This window comes from Arachis ipaensis, chromosome B01, assembly GCF_000816755.2.
Source record: "Arachis ipaensis cultivar K30076 chromosome B01, Araip1.1, whole genome shotgun sequence".
Lineage (NCBI taxonomy): Eukaryota > Viridiplantae > Streptophyta > Magnoliopsida > Fabales > Fabaceae > Arachis > Arachis ipaensis.
Genome location: NC_029785.2, coordinates 76,895,692 through 76,912,045, shown reverse-complemented (window position 1 = coordinate 76,912,045; position 16,354 = coordinate 76,895,692). Strand labels below are relative to the sequence as shown.

At 36.8% G+C, this 16,354-nt stretch overlaps 1 protein-coding gene across 1 annotated transcript; it reads left to right on the top strand.

Annotated features, from left to right (window-relative positions):
- On the top strand, positions 11,432-12,019 carry LOC107608074. The gene has a single exon (XM_016309966.1). It carries the CDS (start codon positions 11,432-11,434, stop codon positions 12,017-12,019), a length of 588 nt encoding a protein of 195 aa, XP_016165452.1.

Sequence of the window (16,354 nt, the reverse complement as noted above, 5' to 3'; positions counted from 1 at the left end):
AAATCACTAATCTGAGCATTAAAATACATGTTTTCACATTAAGATCATATCGGGGATCAAACACAAAAAGTATGCTATTTGAGTGCTTTAAGTGTGAGTTCATGTGCTAGAATCCGTCCAAATCAAGCTAAAATACATCGGAAAATATGGACTCATCAGGCTGATACCAAGGTGTTTGAGTTATTGCCTCACTAAGAAATTCTCATCTGTGACATGAATTTCGATTTTCATTGGTCATTGTGTTTTACAAAATTCAAATGGACTTCAACTCATCTTTTGATCAAACAAATTTCATGAGATATTGCCCACCATCACAATATGATTCAAGTCATTATCCTAATGTTGGATGGGAATATCACAAAGAAATCACATATTCTAAGCAACCCAATCAATGGAGATATTCTTCAGAGCCACAAGATGAGCAAGACAATTCCATAGGATACTACCCAACACCAAAAAATGATTCATGTCATTATGCTAATGGTGGATGGGAGTATCAACAAGGAATGAAACAGTATGAACAATCAAGTGAAATGAGCTACCTCCCAGAGCCACAAAGTAACCCAAATTGTTATGATACTTACTTAAACTATGGCTAGGAAGAGAATTTCAATGATTCATATTCTAATCATTCAGAGACATTATCACTTGACCATGCTGTCAATACATACATGGAAGATTGCTCCCCAGAGCCACAAAATGATTTACACTGTGATGAATTCAACAATGATTCAAGTTGTGGTTGGGAGGACCAAAATCAGAGAGTATTTGACAATTCATACTCCATTTATCAAGAGCCATCATCACTTGAGCATACCTTCAGTTTATTTATGCAAAATTTTCCAACCTCACCTCCCAGTTCCTCATTTGAAAATTCTTCATCATTTGATTATGCCTCAACACAAAGTTTCCTCCAAAATCAATACAAATCATTTCTCCAACCACAGAATTCATTTCACCACACAGAAAACTCATTTCAATATTCACAAAATTTATTCCATACCCCTCAAAACAACTCCACCACAACACATCCATGTCCATAAGATTACTCTCAACCTTCATCTCTTGAGCTAGCAGAGGATCTCCTTCAAAAGTCCAGAGAATTATTGGAAAGACAGGAAAAATCCTGGAAAAGGTAAGAAATCCTCTTCAAGAAGATGGATAGGCGCTTAGAGAAAATAAAGCGAAACTTAGGAGTGCCAAGCATTAAGGATGAATTTGTGAAGGAGTAAGTAGAAGAACAAGATGAAAAGGCCCCTGTGTCAAATAAAATTTCAATGAAGAATGAGGTTGTGGAGGTATATGAGCCCAGGATTTCATATCCACAGAGGCTAATTGGGGTGATAGAAGACCATGAGGACTCACTCCCAAAGAACTTAATGGAAGATCATCAGGGAAGTCCACACTCAAGTGAAGCAGAAAATTACATAGAGGAAGGGTTCATTGAACCATCAATACAAGAAGGTTTTGATGAAGAAATCACTCCAACAATCACACAACCACCAAGTATTGAAATCAAAGAAGTGAAGGCAACTAACAACAACACCGAGAAGAGGATTGTGACCAAGCCACAATTGATCATATCCATGAAGAAGAAAATGTCAACTACAAGCAATCCAACCCCTGAACCACCAGCAAGCAAGCTCAATCAAGCCATTTACAAAAGGAAGCTTGCTGAGAGGAGACCAAGAAAGGGGACACTGACTGGTTCTTCTCTCCCCTTGAGGTCATTCCTCTTAACAAACTCGAAGAAGAGGAAGAAAGTTGAGAACAACATGTCAAGCTAATGACACTAAAAGAGCACTTGTTGGGAGGCAACCAAACCTTAGGTAAAATTTCATTTCTCTACTTTGTTTATTTTATCTCTTTGCTTTATTTAATTTCAATAAAGTGGTATATAATTACATTATAAGTTTGGTGTTTCCCTGCAACAATCTGTTTTCAATATTTATGGATGATTGCATCAATTCTAAATTGAAAGTGTCACACTAAGTTTCTAAGTTTGGCGTGCCACTTAATTTTCTATGCAATAAATCCAGCAACACCACTTGTCTGCATAATCATAATGCCTTTACAGTGTTATCTTTCTTTTATTTTTACACTTTATTATTCTCTTTGTTTTTAGCCATTTCCTTGTTTTTAATGCTTTCTTTTATTCTGCTCCTTAACTGTTTTTGTTAATTCCTCACCAAGAAATCCTTATTCATGATAGATTCCTTGCTTGGTGAGTGTATTTAACATATAATAGTTTTATTTGCTGAGTTTTATTTCAAATAAATTGACATGTGATTGCATTCTAAGTTTGGTGTTGCTATGCAACAAAAATTTGTTCCCAATCTCTACTGGATACTTGCATCAATTCCAAGTGAAAGTGTCACAATAAGTTTGGTGTGCCACTTATCTTTTATGCAATCTATCATATACACCCTCTTATTTTTACAATCATAACGTCTCTGTTTCCTATGCCTTCATTGTTATTTCTCATTTAGCTTGCTTAAGCACATGTACTGCTGACATTTTATTGTGTAAGACACTCATGGTCCATTCTAGACCCCATCACCATTGTTCTAATTGTTGCTTGAGGATGAACAAACACTCTAAGTTGGTATGGGAAGGGGAAGAATAGGAGGAAAATGACAACAACAGTGAAGATGAACTACAAGGTGGTAATGTTCCTTTTCCTCCTACTTATTTCCAGTACTTTAAATTGCATGATTGTCTTTATCTTCTCTGTATGCATGTGTGCTATGAATAAGCATAGTTTGATTGCTAAATTGTAACATGTTGTTGTGATATTATGACTACCATCTTGAATTTTGTGAGTTCAAAAGCAATAAAGCATCATGATCATAAACAAACAAGGTCATTAAAGAAGAATTTAGCATGAGCATACACGTATTGGAAGGCTAGTATGATTAATTGTAGCTCAATTGCATTTGAATTTATTTAATTGAAGTTTTCATCTAGGACATTTTATGAAATTTTTGAAATCATGAAAACCTTGAAGAAGCAATTGCAAATTAAGGCAAGAAAAGAAAAAGGGAAAGAATGAGAAAGCTGAAAGCTCTGAGTACCAATGACAATTCAATTGTTAAGTACTTGTGGTGTTTATGTATCAGGCAAAAAGTTTGAAAACAAAACACTTAGAATCAAGGCTAGGCTCAAGTGCAAAATGCACTCCCTCAAAGCTCAAGGCTCTGAGCATCAATGATTAGAGAGTAAAAAAAAAGAAACAAATGAGCTTAAAGAAGTCCTCTAATTAAATGCTTGTGGTGCTTATGTATCAAGTGGTAATACTTGAAAACAAAGCATTTAGAGTCGTAGCTTTGTTATCAACTCATGGGGCAAAGCACCCAAAAGGATAAGCTAATAAAAGAATGAAAAGCTTGTTTCAAGGAAGAAATATAAGGAAAAGATTTCATAAAATGAGCTAAATAGAAGCATCAATCATTTATATTTCTTCTGTGATTGTAGCATGCATAGAAAACTAGCCCACCATGAACATCAACCAACTATTCTTCTCATCTTGGGTTGCCAAAACTTACTGCATGATTCTTTTCTTTCTTGGAGACAAGCAAGGTTTAAGTTTGGTGTTGTGATGATATGTCATCATGCCATATTTTTCTATGCTTTTTCATACAAGAAATTGATGATTAGTGCTTAAATATTGAATGCTTTTGTGCTTAAATGGTATATTTCTTTGATCTTTTGATTTTATGAACTTTGTAGGATATAAGAAGAAAAAGAACCAAAAAAAAGCACAAAATAAGCTCAAAAGAAGAAAAGAAGAATTTTGGGGCACACTTTGAAGTTTGAGCACGATTTGGAGCCTTAGGACATGCTTTTAAAAGCGTGGGCCATGACTAAATCAAGGAAGCGTGCTCTTTTTTCACAATTAGCACTCATTTGCAAAGAGAGCACTAAGTTAACTAAAGGAGCATTTTTAGGAAAATCTGAATTCGGGATTGAAGAATTGGTATCGACGCGCACGTGTACATGACGCGCACGCGTACATGATGCGCACGCATCGAAATTGCAACTTTGGAAGGCCACGTGTACACATGCATGACGCGTACGCATGGAAGTGGCATTTCAGAAGACCACGCGTACACGTAGGTGACGCGTACGCATGGGACAATGTTGTCAAAGCGAACGCTACGTTCACAAAGTGAACGCTGATATGGATGCGCACGCGTATAGCAAGCGTACGCATCACAAGCTAAAAATCTGAAGGTCACACGTACGCGTAGGTGACGCGTAGGTGTGGATGAGCGAAAACGGAAAAGCATGCACAAGCGTAGAGGAGGCGTACGCGTGGGTGAATGAACGCTGCGCTCAATTTGAAAACGCTCCATTCTCTTGGAAGCTGCAACTCTGGCTCAATTAATCTGATTCAAAGCCCATTGAAAATTAAAAGCAAGCAGAGCCCATTGTCATCACTCAAAGGCACAAGATACAGTTAGAATAGGAATTTCATTTTATTTGTAATTGGTTTGCAATTTCATTTTCATTTTGTATAGCCTATATAAAGGCATCAGTTTCATTTCATGAGAGCTCTCACAGACAATAGGCTGCATTAGTAGTAGGTAGCGGTATGAGTAGGTGTAGGAGTAGGAGTAGAATGGAAGATTCTCTTGAAACACTTTTGTTTTTCTGCACTTTTACATTTCAGTATTGAATTCAATTTAGCTTATGCAATTTCAGTTTTTGATAATTCTCTTCTGCAAATTTTCCTTTTTGCAATTTTACAATTCAGTTTACATTGAGCTTGATTTACCTTCCTACAATTCTGTTTCTCTGCAATTTTACATTCGAGTTTGCTGTGAGCTTGAATTACATTTCTATGCAATTTAAATTTCCCTGCACCCAATTTCCTTTACATTTGCTTCAATTTAGGTTTCTTGCTCTTTAAGATTCTGCCAATTTACTTTTTGCAATTTACAATTCTTGCAATTTACTCTCTGTTAGTTAAATTTCACCCAATTCACAACTGTCAACTCAACTAGACTAATCACCTCACTAAAGTTGTTTGATCCATCAATCCCTGAGGGATCGACCTCACCCCTGTGAGTTATTACTACTTGATGCGACCCAGTACACTTGCCGGTGAGTTTGTGTGGAATCGTTTTTCCCTCATCAAACTGTCCATGTAAGGGGACTTAGGATGCCAGACGGTCCTAACAAGGTGGAGGTAACTATGAAATTGATAGTTAAATACTAATTGTCTTATGTAATATTGAAATGTTGCATTTATTCATAGTTAAAACGGAAATGATGAAAACTTAAGACTGAACCTAGATTGCGCCGTATGGAGTAATACTGTTAGAGCTTGCACAGTTTAAGGAAGTTAGTGGGTGATGTAGAGCGAATGATTGAACTTTTAGGGGCAAATGAAATCTGAGTGATGCAGCAGGAGTAGGTTGAGAGTTGTGCAAGACTATTGCTCAGAACCTAGTGATGGGGAACTACGAGGATGAGGTATGACGCGATTTAACCTTTAACCTCTAATCAGTTAGGTGTCGAAAGGGGGGAGTAAGTGGTGATAGAATTAGTGCCAAAGACTAAATCATTTTTTATTACCTTATGTACAAAGACACTGTTAGGATCGGTAGAACTTAGGAGTTAGATGAATTGAGTAATAGAAACGAAATCCGTTCAATAACGTGTTCCCGGTAAGAAGCATCGATTATGTTGAAGTAGGAGTGAAATAACAATAGGGGGATTTATATGAGCGGGAGCATGTTAACGAACCTTTGCAAGTTAACTTAACCTTTCTTTTGTGACTCGCATTGGGATTTCCATCTTGACTTCTGAGTGGGTCACCTTTCCAATTCTATTTTTACTGGCATGAATCTCGTTTCTTCCGGTATGTGCCTGAACCTATCTTGACATAATCGTACAAATTAATGAAATTTAGGGGTCTTAATACAGATGGAGTTACCCTCTTTCGTGAAATTTCACTTCTTGAGTATCAGCTAACATGTATTTAATTCGGTGCGCTTTGTTCTCTTCCTATCAGTGTTTGATCTCAAAATTTTTCCCTTGGTATGCACCTCAATTATTCTTCTTGTGCATCTTTCTGTTTCCTAGGACTTAGTCAATCACCATACTAGACCTCCTTTTATTTGTTAGCAAACACTGTTTAAATGGTTTGATTGCCTTTGAGCTTAGTATCCTTTCGAAACATCAGCCCGAGCTTAATTATCACCTCGTTCTATTCATAGATATAACCACCAAGACGGTAGTTCCTTAAAGCAAAATGTCAGGACACAAAAGAAGGAGTGCGTAATGATGCAGTCTCAAGAAGAGTTATAGAACTTTAATTCTTATTGGCCACATTATCTGTGATCAAGTCGACGCGTTAGGATGTACCGTTTGTTTAGATGTCTAAGTGCGACGAGTTTTCAAACCTTAAGAGAAAGGGTAACCTCTTTACCGATATTTGTGACACTTGAATCTGAAGAACTAATTGGAAATTCTACACATGCACTAGCCAAGGGCTTGGGATGTGAGCGGATACGACATCATGACAGCGTGATGACGCCTCGCTAGAAATACTCCGAGTAATGATCAAGGGATGTAATGCCATTAGGTAATCATGAATCAAATGATGAGTTCAACTACTTTTCGCCTATCAGAGGAGACTAATTTATCAAAGAAAATTGTAAGGTTGCGTGGTGCATTGATCACCCTTACGCTATAATAACCCGAGAGTATTAGGTATTCTAAGTCCCAAGTTGAGAGCGGAGGCTTAACTGTGCAAGTCCCACAAATAAGTCATGCATTCTTAAGAGCTACTTCAATAGACTAGAATCGGTGAGTAATCAAGACCAAGGAAGAAAAATCGAGATGTATTAAACCGTTTGAATTATTAAGATAGATTCGGGACCGGTGAGGTATCTAGCAGCTTTTCAGCTGTATCTTTTGAACCTGTGCGACATTTTCACATTCCACAATGCTGATGATATACCTCTAAGATAAGCCACATTTTACGGCTTGAGTTAGTTATCCAAAAAGGGGATTTGACGTATTGAGTAATTTTGGTTGAGGTTGACAATACCGGTGTTAAACGATTAAGAAGAAGAGTTGTATTGTTAATCAGGGCGGGATTGAAGAACACATTTGTGAACCTGAATCGGATATGCGAACAGACTACCCACACCTCTTTTTAGGTAACTGAATCTAAATTTTGAGGGCAAAATTCTTAATTAGGTGGGTAGGATGTAAACCCCGCAAAATTAGTGAATAATTAGTCAATAAATTAATTTTCAATAAAAGAAATTAAAATTGTGAATTTTATGGTTTAATAAGATAGAGCTAATTGAAATAAGAATTTTAACACTAATTTCAAAGAATTTGGCTCAAGATTAGACCGAACGAGCCAAACTGGTCGAATCGGGCCTGTGGGACCAACCAATCCATCACACTTAATGAGCTTCATCTCATTCTCTTCCCCATTTCACATGCAACACGCTGCTGAGGAGGAAGAAAAGGGAAGAGAGGGGGAAAGTTCCAAAACCCTTGGTTCCAATTCAATCTTCCATAACTTCTAACTCCGAGCTCCGATTGCCGTATCATTTGCGGCCACGCATCCACAGTGATGAGCTCTACAAATCCTAGTAAATTATGAGGTGAGGGAATCATATTTTCAGTTCCTAATCTCTCTTCTTTAGTTCGAAAATGTCAAGTGTAAGAATCGTGATTAATTAACCGCTTAATTAATTAAATTAATTGCCCAAAATAGGATCCAAAAATTTAGAATGTGAATTAGAGAATTTAAATATGATATTTGGACTCAGTAGATTTTTCTGAGTTGGAAAATATAATTTTCTTCGGAAAATTGCGTAAAAATGCATACCGGTAAATTAACCGGCAGTACCGACTTATATCTGTTTGGTACTATACGAGAATAATTAAAAACAGTAGAAATAGTTAGGAAAATAATTAAAGTTTAAAACTGGGTACTAAGTTTAAAGGTTTGGCTCGAAATTGGGCCAAACTGGCCAAAAATGCTAACTGGTTGGACTGGGCCTAAGTTGGGTCCAAGTCCAACATAGATATCATTCTTCATTAAACAACACACACATCAGTAGCTGAAATGAGGAGAAGAAGAGATAAAAGTTACTATTCACATCCACATTCAATCGATCATATCTCGAGCTACAATGCTTTGATTCGCATGCCGTCAGCGGCTACACAAAGCTATCGCCGAGCCCATCACTTCTAGCTAGGTATTTTGGTAAGATGTTTACTCATATCTGCCCAGTTTACTTCCCTAAGAATTTCGAGTTTGGGGGTTTTAGTTTTGAGTGAAATCTTGTGTTATTGGGTGTTTAGGTACACTCTAGCACTTGATTCCTATTGGGTTTGGACTCAATCAACATTGGGTGAGGTGAGTTTATTCTTAACCCTTGTAAAATTGTGATTATGATAAACCCTAGGTTGATTAGCTATGAATTATGTGTATATATCTTAAATTGGTGTTATATGGAGAATGTTGGTGACTTGAAAGTGGACTTGGTAGCTTGATTGAGTTTGAGAGCTTGTGAAAGCTTGGTGGAGGTCAATTTGGTGATTTAGTGCATATTGAGAATTGGCCAAGGTATGGTTTCGGCTTCTATGTAATATATAATATTTCTGGACACCTAGGCTAGTGACCCATAGGATAGGATTGGATTAATATGGTTGTTGAATTGTTGAATGATAATGTATAATAATTTGATGATTTTGGGATGTTTTGATGAATTTTGATGTTGATGTTGATAAAATGGTGTTGAAGATTGAGATTGAGATTGATCATGATTGATCGTTGGTGATATAATGATGATGAATGATTGTGTTGGTTGAGAAATGTTATAGTGTGAAATAATTAATAATTGAGGTTGAGGAATATGTAATGTGAAGGGAAATTGGTGTAAATGGTAATTTGTGACACAAAGGGTAAGTTATGAGGTACATTGGAGTTGGGTGTGATTTTAAGTTGGTTATGGTTTAGTTTTGGTTGAAAATTTTGGTAAGTTGAGAATTTAGTGAACTTGGGTAAAAATAGATTTTTAATAAACTTCAACAGATCATATCTTGAGCTACCATTTTTGAAATAGAATGAATTTTATATCAAATCAAAGATAATTTAAAGAGCTTTAAAATGGTATTAATTTTGTAGAAATCCAAATTTTGTAGAGAAAGATTTGATTGTTGCAAGTTGGTGTCTGAAATCTGAATTCTGTGAATGCTGCAGAATTTGTGATTTCTGGTTTGTGTGCGCATGCACAGAAGGAGATGTGGTTGCTGTTGGGAGCGCTAGCACGCTCTGTGCGCACACACAAACAACGAAGTTTTGCAAGCTGTGCACACGCACACGCTGGAAGGTGCATTCTGTTGAGGGCGTTCGCATGCATCGTGCGTATGAGCTGAATGAAAATTTTTACTTACTGTGCATACGCACACCTCTATGCGTACGCACACTTCTTGAAAATTCCTATGGGCGTGCGTACGCACAACCCTATGCATACGCACACTACCCTGTTTTTCAATAAAAACCTTATTTTTAAATGTTTCACCTTCCCAGCAAGCTTGTAATCTTCCGTGACACTTATATCAGACTCTTTGGCTTGTTTTTGGGTGTCAAAACATAGAAAAGGTCCTAGGAGATCTAATTCAGTATTTCCAGTAAAAAGTTTGAGAACGGAGGCTTAGGTTTTTGGAGTATTGGGGATAGTTTTGGTTGAATGAGAAGGTAGCATATGGTATTGGTGATTATTGATAATGAATTGTGAAAGTGGTGAACTGATGAGTTATGAATGAATTGTGAAAGTGGTGAACTGATGAGTTCTGAATAAATTGTGAACTGATAAATGATTTTTGAAAACCACTGATGAAATATTTTAATGAGATTGTTGAGATGCTATGCGCCTGGCAGGGACGGTAGGTTAATCTCGCCTGTCGAGGTCGCGATGATATATTATTTAATGAGATTGATATTGAGACGCTATGCGCCTAGGAGGGACGGTAGGTTAATCCCGCCTGTCGAGGTCGCAGCGGTGGCATAAGAACGGTAGATTTATCCCGTTTACGCTGAGATGTGAGGTCTGTGGCAAGAGCATCCCGCTCGCATCCCTTCAGAATCACTATAGTGTGCAGGCACTGACATCCCATTATGAGACTGAAGGGAGACATCTCCATGGAGAACTATTGGGTTGGAAGTTAAACCGACAATGTAATATCACAGCCAATAGCACAGGCATTTATCATGTGCATCTTTTATCTGTTTGCTTACTTTGCTGACTTGTATTGCTTGCCTAATTGTCTATTTAAATTACTTGACATATATGCTTATACTTGTGCTTTACTTGCATTGAATTAATTGTGTATTCTACTGGGATTAAGAAGGTTCGGAAGGCGGTGGCAATGGGATCGCATGGAGGATAGGTTGGTGAAGGCTGTGGGACAACGGAGAGTTGTTAGTTTAGAAATCCACTAGGTTAGATTACCATTTATCATTATTGTTTTAAGTGATGTTTTAATGTTTTAGTTATGCTTTAAGTTAAATCTTGTGATGGATATAAAGTTCTAGGATTGCCTCTGGCATCCTGGAGTCTTATATCTTACATCACTGGGCACTGTTACCATATTGAGAACCTCCGATTCTCATACTATATTCTGTTGTTGTTTTTCATATGCAGGTCGCAACTCACCTCGGTGAGTTGCTTGGTGGTGACAGAGCGGAGGATCTCTATCCCGTTTTGAAGTCTTTTTGATTATTTTGCTTAGTTCTCTCATCTTTTGTATTTATTTTGCCTAAAGGCTTGCTTTGAGAGGAAGTTTGTATAAGCTGTTTTACTTTCAAAACTCTGTATGTGTGTATATAACTAGCCGGCTTAAACTCTGCGAGTGGCGGCTAGATCTTTATAACTATTCTCCTTTGATATATATATATATATATGTTGCTACCTGTACGCTTATCTTTTGCTTCGTTTAGTATAGCTTTGTGAGTACGTTTTACGCTTTTCAAACTCTGTTTTTGAGCTTAATTCTTCATCAGGCTTTTAGAATATATTAATTCTTTCTATATTATATGTATGAGCATTAGAATTGTCGTAACCTTTGATTAACCTTTGCTTTACGATACGAGGTGAGGCTTAGGGTAATTAGGGTGTTACATTTAGTGGTATCAGAGTGGTTTGTCCTCGTGAGCCTGAGGGATGGACCGATTGTGCTTCATTGCATACTCTGTGTCTTTTTCTTTCATGCTATTTAGGTTATCTGCCTGATATATGTATACCATGCTTGTTTGTTAGTGCCTTTTTGGGATAATTGAAGCACTAGACGTTTGATATTAAGACTGATCACTTTGATATCGATTGTTTGGTGTGGACAGGACCCTGAATGGCATCTCGCGAACAAGGTCAGTCACGTTGAACTCGTGGCGGCAATGACTAACTTAGTTAACATGATTCAAGCGAACACTGCTATAACTACTCATGCTATGCAGCAGACAAGGCAATCAGTTAGAAACGAAAGTGGAGAGGGTGCTGAGGATTGCTTAGATGGTGTTCCAAGAACTCTAGCTGCTTTTCTGAAAGTTGACCTACCAATTTTCAATGGATCGACAAACCCTACTGAAGCAGGCAACTGGTTCCAAGCTGTGGAGCGTGCACTGCGAACTCAATATGTACCGTATGACCAGTTCGTGGAATATGCAGCTTATCATCTAGTGGGAGAAGCTCAGCAATGGTGGCAAAGAGAGCGCCGACAGCTACACCAACAAAATATGGACATTACATGGACGTTATTCCAGGAAGCTTTCTACAAGAAGTACTTTCATGAGTCAATAAAGGAGGCCAGAGAATTGGAATTCTTATGGTTAAAGCAAGGGTATGTTAGTTGTTTAGTACCTTTGATGATATTTGTGATGTGGGTTGAGCATTTGTTGATGTTTGTTGATTATGATGGAAATAGAATGATAAATGATGGTTTGATGATAATTGATAAGTTGGTAATAATGAGTAGGTATGTATGATTGTATATTGAAGGTTGTTGGTATAATTATATATGGTAGTTTTGTGAAAGTGAAGTATGGTGGTTGATGAAAGGGGGTGGTATTGTGTTGATGGTGTGTTGTAGCGTTGATTATATGTGTAGGATGTTGAGGTTTGAGTTTGATTTTTAATGAAAATAGAGGTTGAGAATTTTTGTAAAAAACTGATTTTTGGTTGAACTTCGGCAAACCATAACTCGGCTTCTGGACTCCCAAATTGTTTCAAACTTATTTTATATGAAAATTGTGTCTGTGAAGTTTACGCCGTTCAAAGAACGGATGAAAAATATTTTGAAACAAAAAAGTTATGCGTGCGGAAGCTCAGAGAGGAAAACTGAAAATTTTGTAGCATTCAGCATTTTTGCTGTTCTGCACAGCCCGCGTACGCGACCACTATACGCGACGCGACCAACCTTTTTGGGTTGGGCATCTCACATACGCGAGTAGAGAGCTTGTGTACACGAGCATGGAAAAATGTACGCCCACGCATACCCGTGGCCCACGCGTACGTTTGACGTCTCAGTATAGAACTCCCACGCGTACGCGTGACCTCCTTTTTAGCAAACACAAATTTTGTGTTTTAAAGTGTAATTTTGAACCCCAAAAACTTCTACTTTTACTCTTTTAGCCCCTAAATTTAAGTTGGATACTTAGTGATGAGATGAAGTTAGAAAAGGGTAGTAACTTGGGAGTGAAGCAAGTTGTGGAGTAATGAATTATGATTTGGGAAGTGGTGATTTTGAGCTTGAGAACTGATAATTGAACTAATATAATTATGAGGATGATAATAATGAATTTTAATTGAGTGAGAGATGAGTTGATGATAATAATGACCTCAAGGTGTAATGGATGATTGAATTTGAATGAATAATAATGATGATGAGATTGAATTTGATTGTAATATACCTCCGGGTAAGACGCAGTGGTGCTATCCACGTGCTTCTAATAAGAGGCGAGAATATCAGGTAAGATGCAGTGGTATTATCCATTTGCTCCGGGTATGAATTGAGAATGAATGGATGAATGAATGAATGGTAATGATAATGAAAGTGTGTTTCTGTATGTGACTCCGGGTAAGATGCAGTGGTGTTATCCACTTGCTTCGGGTAAGAGTCAATAAGCTGGGTAAGATGCAGTGGTGTTATTCACTTGCTCCGGGAAAGTTCAACGCTTTAAGTAAGATGCAAGGGCTGTGTTCTATTACCGCTTGCTCCTGATCAAGAACTGTAACACTGCCTAGGTAAGAGGTAGGGTGAAGTTGTCCGTTACTCCGGGTACGCGGGTAAGATGCAAGAGTTGCGGCGTTGTCGCACTTGCTCTGTGTTTGGTGTTCTTTCCAGGGTTAGTGATAAACCCCATTTTTAGGGTTTATCTTGTGCTTAATTGAATGGATTTTATCCACTAAACTCACTCTTATTCATATAATTCGCATGGTTTTACAAATCCTTCCTAATTTTTTGCTATGATTGAAAACATGCTTCTTTGCCCTTAAATTTGCTATGTTTAATCCTCTCTTATTACCATTCGATGTCGTGATATGTGTGTTAAGTGTTTTCAGGGTTTATATGGCAGGAATGGCTTAGAGGATGGAAAGGAAGCATGCAAAAGTGGAAGGAATACAAGAAATTGAAGGAATTGCTAAGCTGTCAACCCTGACCTCTTCGTACTAAATCCACCATAAATTGAGCTACAGAGGTCCGAATGAGGCGGTTCCAGTTGCGTTGGAAAGCTAACATCCGGGGGCTTCAAAATTATATGCAATTTGCCATAGTTTCCATGCAGTTAGGCGATGCTCATGCGTGGATCACGCGTACGCTTGACCTTGCGAAAGTTCATCGACGCGTACACGTGGGCGACGCATACGCGTGACACAGCCACGTGCTGGATGTATCAGAAATCATTTGGAGCAATTTCTGGGCTATTTTTGACCCATTTCTAAGCCCGAAAACATAGATTAGAGGCTACAGAGTGGGGGAATCATTCATACAACATTCATTCACATAATTTTAGGTTTTAGATGTAGTTTTCTAGAGAGAGAGGCTCTCTCCTCTCTCTAGGTTTTAGGGTTCTTAGTTTTTTATTCCTTTTTAATTTCTGAACACTATCTTATTTCTACTTATTTCTCTTCTACTTTTATTTGTTCTAGTATTCCAGTTTATTTATTTCCTTTGTTGATTACTTTGTGTTGCTAATTTAGTTTATGAATTCTCATGTTAGATTTGATTTTCCTTTTAATGCAATTTGAGGTATTTCATGTTTATTACTTCTTCCTTTATTTGTTATCATTGATGCTTGTAATTGTTGTTTTTTTTATTTTACATTCTCTATTATTTTTCTATGCTTTTATTTTATGCCCACCAAGTGTTTGATAAATACTTGGTTGGATTTTAAATTAGCTTTTTATGTTCTTAGCTTAAATTGAGTAATTAGAGACTCTTGAATTGTGAAAGTCTCTTGTTGGTTGGTGATTGAAACTTGATAGTTGGCTTGAGCTTCACTAACTCTAGTATTTGATTAGGACTTGTGAATTCAAGTTGATTTTGTCACTTGACTTACCTTCAATTGTTAGAGGTTAACTAAGTGATAGTAAAAGGCAATTACCATCACAAGTGACTATGATAATGGGGATAGGACTTCTAATTATCAATCTTTGCTAGGACTTTTCTTAATTATTATTTTATTTTCTTGTTATTTACATTACTTGTTCCACATTTCAAAAACCTAAAAAGATACAATCTCATAACCAATTATAAGTACACTTCCCTGCAATTCCTTGAGAGACAACCCGAAATTTAAATACTTCGATTTATTTTTATTGGGTTTGCTTTAGTGACAAACAAATTAAATTTGATTGAGATATAATTGTCGGTTTAGATCTATACTTGTAACGCGATTATTTTTGTGAAATTCTTTACCGACGATTTTTCCCCCATCAATTAGCTACCGGACATGTCGGGTTTGGCTTTATAACTGATAGATGAGACTCATCAGCCATAGGACAGGCATGCATCATATGAATATTGTTTGAATTTCTTGCTTGTGCATTAATTGAGATTGCCTAAGTGATTATAATATGATATTTGTTATATTTGCTTTATGTATTACTTGTATCCTACCTGTGTTTGCCATTGTCTGTTTGTTTGTCTTTGTAATTTTACCGGAGATGGAGGAACGGAGGGAAGGCAGAGAGATTTAGGGTGTTAGTCAAGTTTTAATTGGATTTAAGGAATTGGTTAAGTTTAGAAAGCCTTAGAGAACCACCCTGATTCTTGGTTTCTGTCTCAGTTCTTTAAGTTTTATAATCTGAGTGTCGGCATTCTAGGATTGCCTCTGACATTTCCAAGACCTTATATCTTATGTACGTGGTACCTTTATCATGCTGAGAACCCCTGGTTCTCATTTCATATGGATATTTGTGGTTTTTAAAAGCAGGACAAGTGGCATCTCACTGAGGCATACTGGAAGCTTCTGATAGCGAAGATCACTGTCTTTGGGTTTTATTTTGGATATATGTATATATGTAGACTCTTTTATCTCCACCGCTTATGTATTTGATGTATTAACTTCCTCTTAGAGGCTATTTTGGAGAAATAGGTTCTGTAACTTTGTATTTTGGGCTTATTTTGGGTTCTCCTATATATATGTATATATAGTTATGTGCTCAGGCCGGTTTAAGTTCGTGATCCGAGTCTTGAGCTTTGATATTTGTACCTTAGAACTCTCTTTGGATATATCTATATCAGTTTCTCTTATCTTTTTCGTTTATCGTTTATGTGTCGTGAGTGTTGCGCTTTTCTGTTTAACTCTTTGCTTTAAACTTTCTTTCCAAGGCTCCTAGATAAACCTTCTCTTCAACTATATTATGTATATTTAAATTTTATTTTTAGAGGTCGTAGCGCCTTGCCACCTCTGTTTTACATCCTAAGTGTAAAGCTCTGTGTGGTAGGGTGTTACACACCCTATGAATGTATTGACTTGTTTATTATAGAATATTAGAGAGAATATTTCTTATAAAAATTAAAGAAACTTATAGAGAGAAGGTTCGTTGCATTAATTCTTATAGAATATTTCTCTTTTTGCCAAAGAAGAAGCTTTTTAAAATTAAATATATAAAAATGTATCACTTGTCAAAATTATTCAAATTTTTTCAAAAACTTTTCTTAAAACAATATTAAGATAAGATAGAAGTAAATAATCATTCACACAGAATCAGTTAAAAAAATAAATAAAGAAATAAAAAAGATGAAAATAAAATAAAACAACGCTAAAAAAAACCCAGAAAAGCAATTGTCCCAATGAAACTAAACTTTTTTTAAG